At 32.4% G+C, this 20,138-nt stretch overlaps 1 protein-coding gene across 2 annotated transcripts; it reads right to left on the bottom strand.

The window, feature by feature from the left end:
- Nucleotides 1-10,585: 10,585 nt before the first annotated feature.
- LOC114178001 lies at nucleotides 10,586-16,726 on the bottom strand. Of its 2 annotated transcripts, XM_028063660.1 has the most exons (8): nucleotides 16,234-16,726; nucleotides 14,706-14,797; nucleotides 13,991-14,138; nucleotides 13,271-13,402; nucleotides 13,019-13,171; nucleotides 11,243-12,775; nucleotides 10,983-11,155; nucleotides 10,586-10,895 (listed from the first exon to the last, which is right to left on the bottom strand). In XM_028063660.1, exons 1-8 carry the CDS (start codon nucleotides 16,351-16,353, stop codon nucleotides 10,748-10,750), a joined length of 2,499 nt encoding a protein of 832 aa, XP_027919461.1. In that variant the 5' UTR covers nucleotides 16,354-16,726; the 3' UTR covers nucleotides 10,586-10,747. The 2 variants fall into 2 exon arrangements, with proteins under 2 accessions (XP_027919461.1, XP_027919462.1); XM_028063661.1 differs by lacking the exon at nucleotides 14,706-14,797.
- Between the last annotated feature and the right edge of the window lie 3,412 nt (nucleotides 16,727-20,138).

Genomic DNA, 20,138 nt, shown 5'->3' with positions numbered 1-20,138 from the left:
ACAAGATATGGTTGCCAAAGGAGAAACCTACTTAGGAGACATAGCTAGAGCATGTTGGGAATCTTTTAAAAAAAATTACCCAACAGAATTAAATACATTAGTGATCGAACCAGGTCCTAACATTTACAATTTTTGTTCTCTAATACAAAGATTACTCACTTCCCAATCTGCAAATGATGGGAATACACTCAGACAACAAATTTATTTAGGACACCTAGAAAGGTTGTCTATAACATACTTTGGAAAAATTAAAGAATTTTTACAAGATTATCTCATGTATGCCTCCATAGCTGGATGTTTTCATGATATAAGTGTTGGAGAAAAAATGTTTCTCAAACTTCCAGGAAAATTAGGCCAGAAAATCAGGGAATCCTGGAAAAATGAAGAGGTAACCCCCATGTTAAATAACCTCTCAATAAGAATACAACATATCATGAAAGTAATGGAAGACACTTGTACACATATTGCCATACAAAAACAACTAAAAAATTCTGAGTCTGGAATTTGTAAACAAATATACACTCCACAACAATACAATCAAAATAAAAAATACATACCCAGGAGAAAACCTAGACATAGCCAACAGTATAGTCATAAGTCCAAATCGACTGTACAAAGGCCTGCTAATTCTAGAAAAACTTATACTATAAGATCCTCAAATTCTAGGAAACCCACTCTAAACCCTGACAGGCACGTCAGAAAATTTAGAGAAAATAAAAACTACAAACAAATTAAAATGTTATGCTTGTAGCCAAACTGGACATTTCTCTAGAGATTGTCCAAACATAGCAAATCTTTACACAAAAGAAGCAGAGCTCATCAAATCTTGCCACATGAATCTTTTTCCAATTGACGAAGATGTATCTACTGATTCTGAAATATTATCAGTAGTTAGTATAACAGAATACAATGATGAAATAAATTTAGAAAAACAACCCAAAAATTATGACTTAATAAATGATTTCACAAATAATGAGTTCATCCAAATTTACCCTAAAGAATATGATTTCGAATTAAACGACAAGTATAATGAATTGAGTGAAATATTAGATGATTCTGGATATTATCTAATGAATATAACTGAAACAAACATATGTCCTCACACATTACAATACTTCTCAGGACCAACATCTATTCCCTGTCAGTATTGTGATAGATATTTTCACAAATCACAAAGGGCTCATTGTCCTTTATGTTACAAAAAATTTTGTATAAAATGTGTTATAACACATCTAAAAATACAAGAAATACCAAATTTCTTAGAACAAAGAGAAAACACAAAAGATAAAAACATAATTGATACTAGGACTTCAATTTTAGAAATCCGAGTAAATAACCTAGAAGAAAAAATCCTCCTTCTAGAACAAAGATTCCAAGATACTGGAACGAGTATTATCTCAGAAAACATACAAAATAACATGCTGGGAACCACAGAGTGCATCCCATTAGTCTGCAATGAAAAACAACTAATATTTGTTAAGGTATTAGTAAAATTAAACTTTCCAAAACAAAACAAAAATCCTGCTAAAGAAGAAATTATACAAGCCCTATTAGACACAGGATGTTCTGAGACAGTCATCTGCAAAACAAAGGTACCTCCATATATGATTACCAAAAGTAAGCATATACAAAAAATAAGAACTATGTCTGGAGTAGTGATGATAAACGATGAAGAAATAAATAATATTTCTCTTCAATTTAGCACAAATTGTGACCTATTTGGCCAGAAAATATACCTTAAAACCATGCGCGTTGAAAATTTAGTCCCTTCAAAGCAAAACATGATTATTGGTTTAGATTTTATTTTAGGCCATAATAGAACTATCACTATAAATAAAGACTATGTCATTATTAGTGATAAAACACAAATGTCACCCATAATTAGTGGAGACAGCCATACAAAACAAACATTTGACGAATGTTCATGTACAAACAACATATCTCCAGAAAGATGTGTATGTATGAAAGAAGAGATGGAATTCATAGATTACTGTCCAGATGACACTATGGATTCTTTTTCAGCCATAAAAATACCTAAAACACTCTCTTTTGATAGTATCCAACAGATTTTGGATAGGTTAAATAAAACTAGTATAATAGGAGAAGATCCTACAAAATTTTGGGACCATGATCCCATTACTTGTAAATTAAACATAATTAACCCAAATTTAATTATAAAAACTAAAGATATACAGTTCAATAACTGGGAACAAGAAGAATGTCGAATGCATATCGACCACCTTCTGAAATTGAAAGTAATAGCTCCAAGTGAAAGCCCTCACAGGAGTCTTGCTTTCATAGTAAATAAATCTTCTGAACAAAAAAGAGGTAAATCTAGAATGGTTTACAACTATAAACGTTTGAACGATAATACAGTTGAAGATGGATATACGATTCCGTCTAAAGAAATTCTTATAAACCGAATCCAAAATGCAAAATGGTTTTCAAAATTTGATCTCAAAAGTGGATTCCATCAAGTAAAAATGGAACCAGAATCCATAAAATGGACAGCATTCTCCTGTTCTGAAGGATTATACGAATGGCATGTCATGCCTTTTGGTCTTAAAAATGCTCCAGCAATTTTTCAAAGAAAAATGGATAACATTTTTAATGACTGCAAATCTTTTACATGTGTCTATATAGACGATACACTTATTTTTTCCAAAACAAAAGAAGACCATTATCTCCATTTAAAACAAGTGCTATACAAACTTGAAAGATATGGTTTAATTATATCAAAAGGAAAAATGGAAATTTGTAAAAATTTCATTGAATTCCTTGGAACAGAAATAGGTAATGGAACCATAAAACTCCAACCTCACATTTCTAAGAAAATTCAGGACTTTCCTGACAAAATGGAAGACATAAAAACCCTAAGATCCTTTTTAGGACTTTTAAATTATGCTAGGAATTTTATCCCAGATTTGGGAAAATACATTGCCCCTTTATACAATAAAACTTCGCTAAAAGGAGAAAGAAAATTCAATTCTGAAGACATAAAGTTAGTTCAAGATATAAAACAAAAGGTAAATAAATTACCTACTTTACAATTACCATTAGATTCAGATTACTTAGTACTTGAATGTGATGGATGTGAAGCTGGATGGGAAGCCATCCTAAAAAGGAAGAAAAATAAATATTTGTCTAAAGACAATGAACAAATATGCAGATATGCTTCTGGAAAATATACTGTAAAACCACAAGTTTACCAGACTAGCATTGATTATGAGGTCAATGCAATTATACACGCCTTAGAAGCATTTAAATTATTTTTGATAAATAAACCAGAAATAACCATTAGAACTGATTGTGAAGCAATCGTTTCCTATGGAAAAAACCAAATAAATAATGACAAAAAGCCTCACAGACGATGGCTACTTTTCAGAGACTATATAAATTCCGGAAAAATAATAAATTTTGAACATATCAAAGGATCTGACAATATGTTTGCTGATATCCTTTCCAGGTACATCATACAAAAGTAAGACTCAAAGAGTCTTCTATACAATTGTATACATGAATATGTTACACATCGAAGATCCTGAGATCCCTCCTGGATTCCAGGTTAGGGTCAGAATACAACCATTACAGCCAAGAGGGATTAGTCCTAATTTTAGTCCTAATCCTGCCATCGAAATATCTAGACAAATAAAAAGGTTTAAAAGAAAATTAGCCAAGCTAAGGTGAAGAAGAAATGAATTATTCCCACACAATCCCTTTCAATATGCTTTTACACTTGCCTCGTACAAGGGCAACATCATGGTCTTAGAACAACGCCTTCAAATGCTTAGACATTTTATTGCTTAACCCGTTTGCTTCATGTTGCAGGTACAAAAATTCCAAAATGGAATTTATACAAAATACAAAGAAAGGACTTTCAGGTCCTAAACAAGTAAAATCCCCCTTTGTGGTGGAACAATACACAAAGTATGGCAAACAAGAATTGCCAATACTTATAAATACCTACCATTTTCCCGATAGAGACAACACAAATGTCAAATTAAATGTTTTAATTGACAATATTTGGAATATTCCAAAATACACAGTTCAAAATGAACACCAAGTCACTAAGGTGAAACAAAGCATCATTAGTGCACTATACAATTTCTGCAATGCAGATAACAAAGGAGTTTTGTTAACTTCACCATCCTCTCCCTCTGGGAAAGGATTTACACATTATGCCTTGATTACAAGGCCAAACAAAGGAGTTTATACTTCATACAAAGACCTCTCTGAGGCAAAACAAGACCAATTCTGGTCTACATACAAAGGTTTTAATTCCCTAGAAGAAGCTCAGATGGCTTTAAAACTAGGAACTATTGATGAAGAGAAAATAAAGACAGGTTTGCATTTGAACCAAGAACCCAAACACAAACCTATGCTGCCTCTTGCAGTTTTTCACCACAGATGAACCCAAACATTTTCCTTGCAAAATTTAAAGTCATACATGAATTTTTGTTTGAGGTCCATTCTGAAACACAAAATTACAACGGTTTATTTGTAAAACCCCAGACATATTTTGACACAAAGACACCGTGCCAAGAGTCTTCTGACTATTGTAAAACAGTGTCCATAAAATGCACATGCCAGATAAAGTTCATTTTTAGAAAGGCTCAAATTGATTTGAAGACCTTCAAAAATCAACTATACAGAGACGTGGTCATATGTCCTTCTCTATTATTAGAGGCAGGATGTCTCCAAACACTTATCATCCCACCTACCGAAAAGTTCAACTCTCTAACACAAGAGATAATTCGGTAGTAAATGAGATACAAGCAGAATATATGACCAATATCTGCCTACAAATTACATCTTCCCCAAAAAGCGCCACAAATCCTGACAGCGTGGCAACCTATGTGATAAAACTATTCACAGAGTCAAATCCAGAGGCCCATGTTCATCTACAACACGGACCCTTGAAAGGATTATCACTCAACAAAGAAAAGTTGTACCAGTACCAGCTTTGGAAGGCTTATATTGAAGGATCAAACTGGAATTTCTCTAGAAAGGATAATGCGGAATATATCCTTTTAAAAGAAACCATAAACACAAAAATATACTGGAAGAAGTTTATGGGAAACAAATTTCATCCTTTCCCCATTGAAGCCAGTCCAATACTGGTAAAAAGGTTTGAAAAAGAAAGGATATACAGAGAAATCTATGAAGAAACAGGAAGCCATGGACAAGGAACTCCTAGATCTTCCTTCCCTTCCGATAATGAAGACTCTGATCAAATCCTTGAGGAAGACCACGAAGACATGACTTCCACTATGGTCTCCAGAAAAGGACAATAAAGTGTGCTTACCTGTGACACAGTAATTTTACTCATGACTGAGTAATAGACTGAAGGGTAAAAACACACAACACAGTCACCAGATGACTTAGACTGTAGGTAACCGGTCATTTAAAAACCGGTTCAACAGGTTACAAGTTTCAAAATTTTTCTATAAAAGAGTCTGTAAGTCCCTTATGCTGGGCAAGAACTCTAAACCCCTCTCTCTCTCTTAACCTTGCTTTCTCTTTTCCTCTGCCTTCTCTCTAGTTCTCTCTCCCCTCTCTCAACTTTCTTCCCTTGTATACTGTATATTCAACCATAAATAAACCAGGAATTTCAGAACTCTCTCCCCTCTCTGTGGAAGCAAAGTAAGTTTTCATGGAGTAGTTTCTTTCTAGGCATCTACGGATGCCTTGAGTAATATTTATTAAAGATGTGATAATCATTTAAAAGCTTAAAAACAATTTATGTACAAAATTTTATCTTTCTTTTCTGGAGATGTAAACTTATGAGAGAATATCTAACCGGCTGTGCCAGATTTATATTCTCATAATCTTACACAATAGTTTCTTGCTTTTACTTCTTGTTTAGCCAATACTAGAGAATGCAATAGAAGGGTATGTTAGAAATGGAGTTGTCTGTTGCTATTGCCAATGTTGTGATGTTAATTTTTGTGATTCTATCCTGTGTTTCAGATGTTGGATCACTTCAACCAGGAAATGTGCCTTGGTGGACGAACTGCATCGGGTCATTTCTGTGCTTCATTTGGGTTATCCAGTCGAGGTATAAAGGATTTGACTTCTATCAAGTCTCTTGCTTATGATGGTTGGTTCATCAAACGTTATGCAATTGAATTAGAAACGTATCATGGTGAACTCCTTGATCATGTCAAAGAAGCAGTGCCATCGTCGTGGGACCCTGAGGCCTTGGCAAGGTAAGACTTTGATGCAACAAACAAGTTACTACTCCATGTATTGAGAAGTGTTTTGGCCCAGAAATTATGACCTTCTCTTGCAGTGTTTACAGTTTCAACATATTTTTACGGTCATGTTAGGTATTTTAAGGTCATTCATTACCACTCTCCCAATCAATACTAGTTCAAACCTTTTTTCTTTTTTGTTAATTTCCATCTATTTAGAGACTGCAAGTAATGCTTTCCTTCACCAGATATAATGCATCAAGTAGATAAACAATGTCTTTAATCACATCATAAATTTCAATCTGTATATTTCATAAATCTGTGTTAATTCTTCAATTATCAAGTTATGAAGGGATGTCTTGGGTGAAACAATTTACATTGCATAACTGTAAGTTCAGAATGATAAAATTTTTCTACTGATTCATGCAAGGTTTATAGAACGTTTTGGAACTCATGTGATAGTTGGGGTGAGCATGGGAGGGAAGGATGTTTTATATCTTAGACAAGGGGATACATCATATCTTGGACCTACTAGTATTCAGAAACTTTTAAATGATACAGCTGACACGAAGTTCAAGGACCAGGCTTCTGAAGACTTCAGTAAAGAAAAAGAGGTGTCATTATACTTCTTTATTAACTTGATTTAGTCGTTCTGGAATTTTTTTAGTTCGAAATAGAAAATAAATATCATAATAGTTGTCATTTTGTGTCTGTCTAGCTTCACAGAATGCTTTGACCATCCTTTAGTACCATACTACCATTAATTATCTCTTTTTATCTTAAGAAATAACTCATCATGAAATTTTAAATTCTATTTAGAATTCTACAGTGTCAGTGTCCCTATCTTGAAGAACTAGTGTAATGTTACTAATAATGTCACAGCAAAAATATTCAATTTCCAGTATAATGAAGAAATGCTTGGTCTGTTATGCTCCGTTATTACGTTTCTGCTCAAGTCCCTCTCTTGCAATGCAACGGATGTTACAAACAAAAAGGGTTTTAAATTTCCTAACCACATTGATTATTCATAAATTCTCTCAACTGGGTTTGCAGAATCTGGTTATGATACATAGTAGGAGGGGTGGAAGCAATCAAACGATGTATCATGATGAATGGTTGGATACTGTTGATTCGGAGCCTGATGTAATATCACTGTTCCTTCTCCCTCTGACATCCCTTTTGAGAAGCATCCATGGAAGTGGATTTGTGAGCCATGCCATAAATCTCTATCTCCGTTGTAAGCAATTATTTTATTTGTTTTGTTTCACAAATATTTCACAGTAGTAAGAATTTGCTCTTTAAAGGGGACATTCACCACCCGAAGTTCTATAAAGGGGACATTCACCACTTTCCTTTGTTTTGTCAAGCATACTAGTAAATTGAGTTTTTCTATGATATTCTCTTTCTGAAACTGAAGTAGCTGAACCTGCGCATAAACTGTGATTGCTGAAACAGATAAACCTCCAAATGAAGACCTTCATCAGTTTTCTGAGTTTCAGCTACCAAGACAATGGGCACCTGTACATAGTGAGATTCCCCTTGGTTCTCATTCGAAGCATCAAGAGAACACCTGGCTTAGATTCAGTATCTTGGGTCCCAAGCTTTACGTAAACACCATTCCAGTAAGTTTTCCATCTTCCAGTTTTTATGTACATTTTTATGAGTTGAAGGTTCCCATGCTTTCGGTGTTTAATAAACAGTGAGCAGAAAAAGATGTACCTTATTCTGGTTTTTTCTTTCGTTCTGTTATAACAACATAAAGAAGGCACGAGTAGTTTCTCTACATATTTGTTGAATATGCACGATGTTGGTGTTTTGCTTTCTAGACTCAATGTGGAATATCATTGTTCATGATTTAATTATGTTAGAGCAGTGACATTCTGTTTCTAATATGACCCTTGTGGTAGTAAACACCAACTCTGCATTTTACATACATATTAATATAGTAGAAGTAGTGTGTGACGGATCTACATGTACATGAAGGTGTGCAAACACTCCTGGATTTTGTTAAAATTATTACTAAATATCTGAAAAAAAAATTTTTACCTCGCTCATCTTATATATTTGTCTTTCTAATTCTTTACTTCTACTTTAAAAGATTGCTGGATTAAAACCGAAATAACTTTTATTTGTTCCAACGGGTTAAGGTCTTAGATCCGTCACGGAAGTACTAACATACTAGTAAACATTGACAACTTAGGAGATTTATGGTTTGTAAACATTAGACAATAATGAATTTGATAATCTTGGTTCCTTTTCCTTGATTGCAGGTAGATGTAGGGAATAGACCAGTAGTTGGGCTAAGATTACAATTGGAAGGGAGAAGAAGCAACCGGTTGGCCATTCACCTTCAGCATCTGGCTTCTCTACCAAAGTCCTTACCACTTTCTGACAACGCAAATACTTACTTATCTTGTGACTCATATAACTGCAACTTGCATAAGAAAGTTAAATGGAACTCTTTTTCATACGTGTGTACTGCTCCAGTTGAGTCAGATGATAGTGTTTCAATTGTGACAGGAGCTCAGTTACAAGTTGAAAAGAAGTGTCTCCTTCTGAGGCTGCGTTTCTCCAAAGTAATCGGTGCCATTCTGCAGAAGCCACCTGAATGGGATCAATCCTCCAGTCTTGGCCAGTTTAGAATCAAATTTGGTGGCATCTTAGCATTCATTTCAAGAGAGGGACAGAGGGGCCTTCCAATGCCAGGTGATAAAACCATTGGTTCCGATATATATTCTTCTGGGCCCCCTGCACCAGTTCACACACCAAAGCTTCAAAGATTTGTTGACACAACCGAAATGATGAGAGGACCAGCAGATACTCCTGGATATTGGGTTGTGTCTGGGGCAAGGCTTTCTGTTGAGCATGACAAAATATATCTCCTTGTTAAATATTCACTATTATCGTTTGTTATGTAAAGTGAAATTGAAGCTTCATAAAAGTGCTTTAATGAGATCACTCTACCTTCCATTGAAGTTAAAGGTGTTTGATAGTTTGCTGTTTTTTGTCATCCTCCTGCAACCATGCAACGTGACTTCAAATTGAAGTGGAATGAGCATTAAAGCACTTCTATGAAGCTTCATATTCACTTTGCACAACAGTAAAATAGTGAATACTTAACAACCAGATATACTTTGTCCTTCTCAACAGAAATCCTTGCTCTGGAAACAACCTAGGCGAATGAAAAAATAATTTTTTGTGATGTGGTAAGTTCTTAAACAATATAGTAAGTATGCGTATACTATCAAATGCGACTAGTGTTTGTATACAAAGGTGAAAGAAATGTATATCATATATGGGTGTTTCACCTTAAAAAGTAGCATAATTTTATGTTTTAATCATAAGCTGTTATGATTTCATATAGTAACCATGAATCTGTTTATTCACTTTTATTCTTTTATAGTAAAAATTCTCACTTGATAATTCAGTCCTTGTATTATTTTTAAAATAGTTATTGTAATTTGGTGATAACCCACATGTTACCTAGTTATGTGATGGCATGTGCCGTTTTATTAAGAAGCAAAATAACACTAAAAATACCAAAGAAAAAAAGACTCGTTACAGACAACCTACGCACGAGTGATAGTTTCCACTTCCTTTTCACGACCTACACACGTTATACTAAGTATCTTATTTCGCCTAAGCAAAATCTACGAAAGAAAAATTTTATCTTGCAACATAAACACACGAAAGTCTATTTTATTTTAACCCTCAAATATACTATATTTTCAAATTTAATTTGACCCTTTTATTAACATCAACCAACACTATGTTGTAGCAACATCTATAAAAAAAATATTTTTAAAATATACACTCATGTCCCTAATATTTTTAATAAAATAACACTCAGTTCCTCGGTATTTAAATAGAAAATAATTTTCTCTATGCTTTTAATAAATAATACTTATCTTCTTTGTACGATTTTTAAGTCACATTGTCATCCCTTATCTCATTTAGAAACATGAAATTAACTAAAATTAAAATACAAAATCAAAAAAATTAAAAATCAGTATTTAAAATATAAAATGATTTTTGTTATGAGTAAAAAATTGAATGGCTTAATTATAGTGAAATTGTCTCATCTTTCTTATGATAAGACAAAAAAAATTAATACATTTTAACATTTTAAATTTTCATAATTTTTCTTCTACTTTTTTGATGATTATAATATTTTAAGTAAAATGTAGGATATAAGTACCATTTTATTAAAAATATAAAAAACAAATGTATGGATCTACATTGAAGCAATATAAGGAATGTATATTTCATATCAGGAAGGAAAAAAATAAGACCAATTTTACCATTCTTGTTTTAGATGTTGGATATGTAAATCTTAATTATCAATAAATATGTGTGAGGTAATTATATATAACTGAAGCTGTATATTTGTGTACGCAGTGTTTCAGTGTCATATTTTGTAATTTGGCCATGCAGTGTCGTGTTTGTATATAGCTTCAGTTAACTCAAATGTGTAACCAGCGAGGTTCCAAAGTTGAAACTATTACCTTATGCAACCATTATCACTATTTGAACATAAGAGGCCAAAATCTTAATCACTTTAAATTAATCTTTTCAGCTGGATAAACCCCCTTTTTAGTACTTCTCTTTACTTTCCTGTCAGATTTTTTCTGAATCTTCTCTTTTCCTATATTATGACTAGATGCCATACTTGGTTGTGCAGCCTTTTCCCCGCCCTTCCTCCTATCAAACAAAAGACAAAAACGTCAAATCAATGCACTCACTAAACCAGCATTACCTGTAAAACACAAAAAAGGGCCAAACACAAACCTTAATTGCAAAATCATGAATAACAAACCAACAGCAGCTGCACCACCCAAGACTGATCTTAGCAGTTTCTTCTTTTGAAGTTTTTCTTTTGGTATTTCTTCACCTCCCTCTTCTGTTCCAAGTAAAGTTTCTAAGAAGTGTACTCTCTTCTTATCTTCTGGATTTATTTCATCCTATAAAGCAAAGTTGTAATGGAGACTCAATTTACAATGAAAATGATTAACACAAGCATGCCTGAAAAGGGGTCAAAACAAACTTACTTTAACATGTTCTGAACGGTAGACAGGATCAAATTCATGTTTTGAGCTTAGGTTTGCTGTGAGGGATTCAGTAAGTGATACAACCTCATCACAGTTAAGAGGAACTACAACATCATTGATTATCATATCTAGTACTCTCTGACCTCCATCTCCAATGTCTTCAGCTGCATCACCTCTGCTGAAATCATTAGGATCGGCACCAAGAGTGGAAGGTTTTTCGCAGTCGCCTAAAACTACAGCATTTGAGGCCAGAGGCAGAGGATGGATGTTTAGCTCTTTGCCATCAGTGTCCAACTTAGCAATAGTAGACAAGACTTCCGAATTTTTATGTATACAAGGTGAAATTTCCTCATGTGAGCCATTTCCCACATAACATGAACTTTTGTTATCTTTATATGATGTAATAGCGCATTTTCCTTTCTGATCCCATTTACAAGACTCGGGCTCGTAAGAAGACGGACAGCAACTAGCATTATCCGAACAATTCAAACCAACTTGAGATTCTTTCTCTTCATAAGCTAGAAAATTTTTCATTGAAGTTGAACTAGTGACATTGCTATGAGGAAGAACTCTATCTGGAGAATTGGTATTGCAGAAGTAACAATCAGGTGAATATAAGGAAGGATCAGTTTCCTCAAATTTCTTTACAGAGCAAGAATATCCTGCTTTAGAAATGATTTGATACGGCATGTCTCTACATTTCACCATTCCTTGGGATTCGTGCTCTTCTTTTATCTTGTCCCATCGATCATTCTTGTCATTATGCACTTTGAAAGACTCAATATTCCTAAAATTGTTCTCTACATCAACTTGATCTCCCATGTTCAGTGCTTCCCTTGAATAACAGTTCATGCAAGCAACTAGCAGAACCTTCTTGTCATCGCAAGTTTCAAAGAATTTGCCTCTTTCAGCAGTCTGTGGAGTTGGATTTGAACCGTGAGAGCTGGCACTTTGATAAACATTTGGTGTACTATTTTCTCCATGAAACAAATCGGGATCCTTCATATCTTTTGTTAGAGAGCTAGCATCCCTTTTACCTGGTGTTTTTTCATTCTTAGGAGTTACATTGACAGAACCATTACTGCTTAATGACAAATTTTCAAAGTAATCAAAGTCCACAATCCTCCTACTTTCTTGGACTTGTTCCATTTTAGTATCTAAATGAGATGACATATGAATAAGGTCAGTACGTAAATCCCCACTGGGAGGAGATGATGACCATGTCAGCTCACAATCATGCTCTATATCCTCAGAACAATGATACTGCAATGATTCCATTGAACAAAACAATTCAAAGTCATCATAAATTCCATTTCTCTGTTGGTTTTGGATATCCAATTGATCTAAATCTTCGGGCAAACAAATACGTTCAGCCATTGGAGAGGCTATGTTGTAGTCTGTCTCTGATGTATAATCATACAAGTCATCAGTGTGCAAGTCATCAAATTGAAGCACTAGATGTTTGTTTTCCGAGTCCTCATATTGATCCGAATATGTCTCAAAGTCTTTGGTGGAGGCTGTAAGTGGGTAACCCTACAAAGTCATCATGCTTTAGGGATACAAGAACAAATATCAAAATGATTTGGTAAGTAGAAGCACGATGTACAGCACACGACATTCACATAAATGCATAGTCATTGGCAAGTTATTTACTTGTTTTGGGTCAAATTGGATGAAAAACACTTGAACAAAAGATGTCAATTGACTCACAAGATCTACGTTGGATAATAGCAATTTAATATTTGTTTGAATTGATTAGTAAAATTGTGGACAAACCTGTCTAGATCTTCTTCTTGCATGTTTTTGTAAGTAATAGTCACCAGAGGAATCAACAGGGATGTTGTGCGATAGTTCTAAGCTTCTACGCATGCACCCAACCAAATCTTTGGGCATGATTACCATACAGGTCACAATGTCAAAATCTGGAACCTGAGACCACGTTTTTTCATCAGCAAAAGACCGTTGTTTAGAGATTAAAAATAGAAGAAGTAAATTAAGATTGTAAGGAACATGAAGAAACTTTCTTACATTAATGTTCATAGATCTTGATTTTTTGGAGAATGAGCGTATACACATACAAACTTTTCGAGTATTTCTTTTCTCAACTACATCTGATGGAGAGAAGAGGTCAACGCCAGTCAATCCCAAAATTTTGCAAATCTGTATATTAGAAGTTACTGAGATTACTTTGATAATTTTATCTGTATACATGATTCAAATGTTAGAAACATCAACGAATAAAGTGAGGTTTCAGAATTTGTCTTTCTTGCATTCCCATGCTTACATCAAGAGATTTTCCTACTATTTCAAATAAGCCAGTATCAGCATAAGATACAGAGATTTCAATCTAAATAAAATTGATAGGATGTGATGGCCAATAATTATTTTGCGTCTTCATGTCATGAGTAACATTACAAATCATCAAGGTGATGCAGTTCAATTACATAGTAGCACAAAACATTACAACACAGCATAATTCAAACTTCAAACACATAGAGGGCGGATGGAAGAACTAAAGAAAGGTTGAGCACAACTTATTAAGTATAAACATCATCAGAACTACACTTCAACTTCAATTCAGATAAGAAAATTCACTATCATTCTCCACGCAACCTTATACCTCTACACTCATTACATACTAAGGAAATTTACAGGTTTTAATACAATAATGAAAATGTAAATTTCACTTCCCTGTTCATTTGGTCAGTAATATCAGTTAAGCAAAGATATGATAATCGAACATGTTACCTTCAAAAATGAATCAACATTAGAATAAGGCCTATATGTCGCAATGTTCTTCTTAGAAGTAAATGACTGGATTTTGTATGCTTTTATATGCCTTAGCTCCATACGCTTTGCCGACAGCAATTTCCACACCACTTTTGACACTTGAAACCTGAAAACCAATAAAACTGTTCAGATTCCAAGCAATGTGAAGTGCCAATCCAGGAGCTACTTGTGTGATGAATATTAGTACCAATAGTAATCAATAAAGGCTGATTTGTTTATGTTTGAAAACATGATTTTGTGGCATAATTTTTTATTAGGAAACCATTATTTTCAATTTATTAAAGAAGTATTTAAATAATTATTTTCGATTTTTTTTTAATAACGTATTTTCCTCAAAAACATACAAACAGATAGGTTCAAAAAAACATTTTGTCGAATTCCTGATACATTCCATCCAGGTAGTGACCATCATGTGTTAATCGTTCATTAATTTTTTTCTCAAATTCTATCAAGTGTTATCCTAAAAAAATTGATTACCAACTATCCATAACTAACAGGAAAAAAAATCATCTAACGTGCCTTCTCTTAAGATTGTTAGCATGATTAATGCAGCTTTTAATTTTTAATAAACTATATTTAAACATAACATATTAATATATTAACAGCAATAATAACCATGAAAAAGTAAAATTTAAAACACAATTGTTGATCACACATATTATCAACAACGTACAGCAATTCTCCATCAGCAAGTAGTTCTGATATAATGAGTTGCTCATCTAGTCTTATCTGCAATACTTCTCCTAGCCAAATTCTTGTTTGAGTCTGTATATTGAAAAACAAATTAGCTTCCACTATGAAAAAACCATGTCATCTAAAACTCAGTTAAAAGAAAAAGGAAAGAAAAACAACCTATAAAATATATGAAGTACCAGATTATTTTCGAACAGTGAAGCAGAGAACCACCGATCATGTCTCAGACAGAGGACGAAAAACAATTATAATTATATAGTGATTAAAAACATTTGTAATGTGTTTCTCTAGCAACTTCTATATCTATATCTACAAATTTATTCGTTAGAAGTATAATGAACAAGTTCATTCAACCTTTAACTTGATTACATGGTTTAAAAGCTGAAGTTTTGTTGTCTAGTAGCCAACCGAAGAGTTCAACCACCCCAAATTCAACATTAAAGAAAGAAAGCTCCTCCATAAACAAGCAGGAAATGTTTCTGTTTTAGTCTAATTTTGATACATTGCAAGTATAATAAAATTTATTCCATCAAACATGAGAAATTGTTTTAAATTTTATTTTTAAATTAAAAAAAAAATTAAAAAAATAACAATGTTCCTTTATATGACATAATTGAATTACAGTGTTAAAAACTTCTGCTACGCCAGTCTATTCCAATCTTTTTTCCACAGGGATAATGTCACCAATAAGGAGTTACCTTATCCTACAAATTCTCTACCAGTATCAAGTGGCTATAACTAGCGATATTTCTGAAGCATTAACAGCCACAGAAACCCATTTTTGTATATCTTAACTTCTCATTTTCTCACAGACCAAATTTTATCAGTCCATTTTATTATACTTGTTAAGACTGACATATAAGTAAAATTAATTAATCATTACATTAATAAAAAAAGTGGTAAATATTATATACGTATACTAACGAACAACTAAAAAGTAAACAAAGATTTTAAATGTCAAACTTCATATAAAAAATAATAGTAATTAAAAAAAAATCTCAAGAAGAGTACGTTTAGAGATATCTTTATCTTAATCTTAATGTGTATAATGAGAGTGGCTACGAACCACTTATATTTAAGAGTGAAAAAGTAATTACCAGAGTTACCAGTTCAAAAACGAACTCCATTCAATGTCGATAAAACTAACGAGAACAAAGAACATTATCTCACTTCCTCAGTCCTTTTTCGAAGGACTTCGACACGACAACACACAAAAACATCACAGACCCAACATCTTATAGACAACAAAGTTAACGCGCACAACATAACTTCATATTACAGATATCCATACAGATACAATCCTAATTCCAAATCATCAAAACGCTCGACCTACGGTAGCACAAGAACTAGAAAATATGCATACAATTATCGTCTTCTAACGTTTGGCTCATACTATTAATCAACCACACAATCCGATTCCAGAAGCAAAAACAATACACAGATTGGTTGGTTACTAAATCGCAAAATAAGAATCAACCATGGAAATAGTGATGGAGAGAGTGATAAACCTGGAGGAATGCATCATCGAGTTGTCGAAAGTTGGATTCGGCAGAAGAAGAAGAAGAAGAAAGCATTGTGAAGAGCTCCGTGGATGGAGCAGTTTGCGATGAAGAAACCTCACAAACCATTGCTCTGTTTTCCCCCCAAAACTGTCACCCCAAATTCAACACGTAAGCAATACCCGACACGCTTTTATATACATGTATCATGTGCTGGTGTGCATACATCTTCGTATCGGTTGCGTTGTGTCGTTGTTTCCTGCGACGGACAAAAAGTGGTGCGTCACAAAAAACACACCGCGGATTCTGGCTTTTGGGCTTTTGGTTATCTGTACAGTGGAACACAAAGTTTGAAAGGTGAAATGAAACACAAACACAGTATGCATCATTTTATGAGGTTGTATTGTAGTTACTTATTAACCCACACTTCCTATTTACAACCACATTTTCGATCCTTTGTCTTGTTCCGCTGAAAATTTTTGGTCAACATCTTCATTCCTTCTCATGCCCTTCCATCATTAAAATTTTATTCGTGAAATGTGAACACTGATTAGTTTGCAAAGGGTGTTACTTTTATGAATGGCACCTATCCCTAATTAAATGCCATGTTTCGAGGACTTAATAATGTTATAATTATTAACACGTAGGATTTTCGGACGGCGTACTTTGGCGTTATTAAAAGGGCATTCTCACGGTCCCACTATCAACTATTTCTTGATTATTAGGGGGAAATTAGCAAAAACAAAAATTATAAAGAAAATAGAAATTTGGTTTTATCAAACGACCAATAAACAATATTTTCTAACATTTTTTTAATTTGCGATTGATGATGAGAAAAAAAGGACTATTGCGCATTCCATTGTTGAGAAATGTGTAGATTAGTTAACTTTGAATGGAGGAAGCGTGTTCGGTTTTTATGGTGGGAGAATTATTTACTATGTGTATGATTGTTAAGGCATCTAAGGTTGTTACGTGTCCTCTCCTCCGGCACAACCTCAAATCTTGTCTCCTTCTAATTTCCTTTTGTCTTGCATTATGTCAACAAAAACATGAGATGATTGATAGAGTTGTAGCTCAGAAGTTTCTCTCAAACTCCAATCCTGCAAGTGGGAACAAAATAGAGGAAATACAAAATAAACTTTATATTGGAATAAACTTTTTTTTATTGTTTATGGTCACGATTTGATTTTGGACAGGATTGTTATTTTTGTATCTAATTCAATTTTATTTTTATTTTTATGAAGGAGTAGTTATATTATGATTGGTAATATACAAATCTTACATTTTAAGATTTGAACGTAAATTCCTAAGTTTGTGCTGACTTAACTCTCTAAATCAAATCAACTTTATGCATGATATAAAGATTTTATTTATTTTTAAATAAGGTAAAACTTTAAAATTAAAATGATATTACCATACGTTGGATTTCAAAAACGAGATACATTAATTTAATAAAAAAATAAGAATATTTTTTATTTTAGAGTTTTTTTTATTCTTAATCTTTTAAATTAATCATAATTTCTAATCCTTAAATTCTCAAAATTTTCGTAAATTTTATCTAAAACTTTAGCAAAAGACAAGTCCAAGAAATAAAAAAAAAAATGTGTAAGTTAATGAATACTTGTATTATTAGAGTAAATTATCATCAAACTACCAAGCTATTATTACTATTATTTATAATGGTTGGTTATATTATTGGAGTGCAGGATAAAATTATGGAGGTGTAGGGAGAAATTGCCAGGTGTAGATTGTACCATATCAAACTAAGAAAAAAAGCCCAATATCAAACTGAGTTAAATTGATATGGGATGTAATTTAAGCTGCCTGTATAAAATCTTAGATCATCCTTTCTAGTAAAACGATTTTTCTGTTCGTTAAATTTATTTTATTTTATAAATATACTTCTTTAATCAACACAGTCACTATGTTTTTTAAATAAAATTAAGACGTTTTGTAGATGGATCGATTAAAAATCTAAGTTAAAATATTAAAACTGCATAAAAAATAATGAAAAAAACTAAAAAGGTAAAAATAAGAAACTTAAATTAAAATTAAAATTGTAACTTTATATAAATTATGAGGATGAAAATTACAATTAAGCCTATATTGAAATAACTATAAATAGGTCTATTGTTGAACTGACTTTTTGAAGAGTAGAAAAATGATGTCGATAAAATCTTTTTAAGTGGCTTCAAAGTCAAAAGAGAAAGAAAAAGAAAAAAAGAAAAAAAGAAATTTGTTATGTAAGTTATTGTTTATTAGAAAAAGTTCACATGCAAACAAAATTTTTGACCACCTAATGAAACTTTTTTTCTCTTTTTGTTCTTAACAACACAATAATTAAATCAAGCATGCCTTTTCCTTGGAGGAGAGAGGTGTCTAATCAGGCGTGGCTATTAATAGTTCTTTTGGGTATGGCCCACATCAAGTTAAATTAAATGGACGGGTTATTCAGTTATTGGGCTTTGAATCGGATCTGTGACCCAATTTCATCTATCTAACTACTGCGTTGGTCCTCCTAACCAGAATAAGGCTATTGTTTCCAGCACCCCACAATTACTAACTGCATCTCCATCTTAAAAATCCAATTTTTGAAATTTTATTTCAAAAATTCCAAAAATTTTCCGATATATATATATATATATATATATATATATATATATATATATATATATATATATTTTTTTTATGTAAGTCACTTTTTCTTAGAGTAAAATGATAATTTTGAAAAAAGTTGTGTGGGTGTGGGAAGAAGTTGTGAGGGTGCATATGTAAAAGCGTCATAATAAAATAAAGAGTTTTTCTTCTTCCCTAACTTAACTTTTTCGAATTGAAAAACACACCTAAAAAGTACACAACACTAATAACATCACAATACCTAAAAAGTGACGACGTTAAAGAAATAAAACAAAAAACATAAAAGAAATAAGGTTGAAACATCATGGAATGATGTTAAAACACACCGACTAAACCCATTTTCTTTATTTTTTTGTCAATTTGTTATGTCATCATGTGTTTGGTGTTTAGTAACGTTGTGATTTATTTTGTTCATCTTTCATAAAGTGGCATCATTTATTCGGTGTAAAATGATTTACTCTCATCCACCAATTCTTTTCCTCTCTTCTTCTGCAATCAACTTCAAGGTTGATTTTGTAATGCAGTAACTTTTCTTTCATCAATGTGCTTAACTTTAATCATCCAACTTTTTCACCTAATTGTTTAATGCTACTAAACTTCTTCAAAAATAGAAAATTAAACTTTCACGTACTTGTATTTATTTAAAAATTTAAGTTATTCTCTCCATAAATTTAAAATATAAAATATAACAATTTAAAATCATTTTATATTATCATGATACAACATTAAGAATCTAAGATTCACTCTAAAATATAAATGTGAAAATAAACATATAAAAGAGGACCTATGTCCCAAAAATGATTCATATTTTGATTACACAATCAATTTTGATTAAATTAATTTGATGAAAAAATCATGTTTATTCTCAATCGTAGTAGTAAAAAGATTTAGTATGAAATTTATCTAACTTACCTTAGCTTAACTAAATCTTAATTCCAAAATCCCAGAAAAATAAAAAATATTTGTTGGTCTTTAGTTTTTTTTTTTTAACCTGTCTTGATTTTGTTTTATATGAAAATTGATAGATTCAAATTGAGTTCTCCAAATTTTAAAAAATATGTTACTTTGATAATTTGTATACTGAATTTAATGTTTAGTGCAGATTACATATTGTCACACAAAAAAAATGATAAAAAGAACCGAATTTACATTATTACTTTCTCTTTATACCTAAACTTGAAATATTTAGAGATAATATTTTGTTGGATTATATATAATGTTTAACTTTATTGCGAGACTTTTTTATTCACAAACTATTAACATCTTTTTATTGTACA

This window comes from Vigna unguiculata, chromosome 3 (assembly GCF_004118075.2).
Source record: "Vigna unguiculata cultivar IT97K-499-35 chromosome 3, ASM411807v1, whole genome shotgun sequence".
Taxonomy (NCBI): domain Eukaryota; kingdom Viridiplantae; phylum Streptophyta; class Magnoliopsida; order Fabales; family Fabaceae; genus Vigna; species Vigna unguiculata.
The sequence above is the reverse complement of the archived record's forward strand: the minus strand, read 5'-3'. Positions and strand labels throughout refer to the sequence as shown.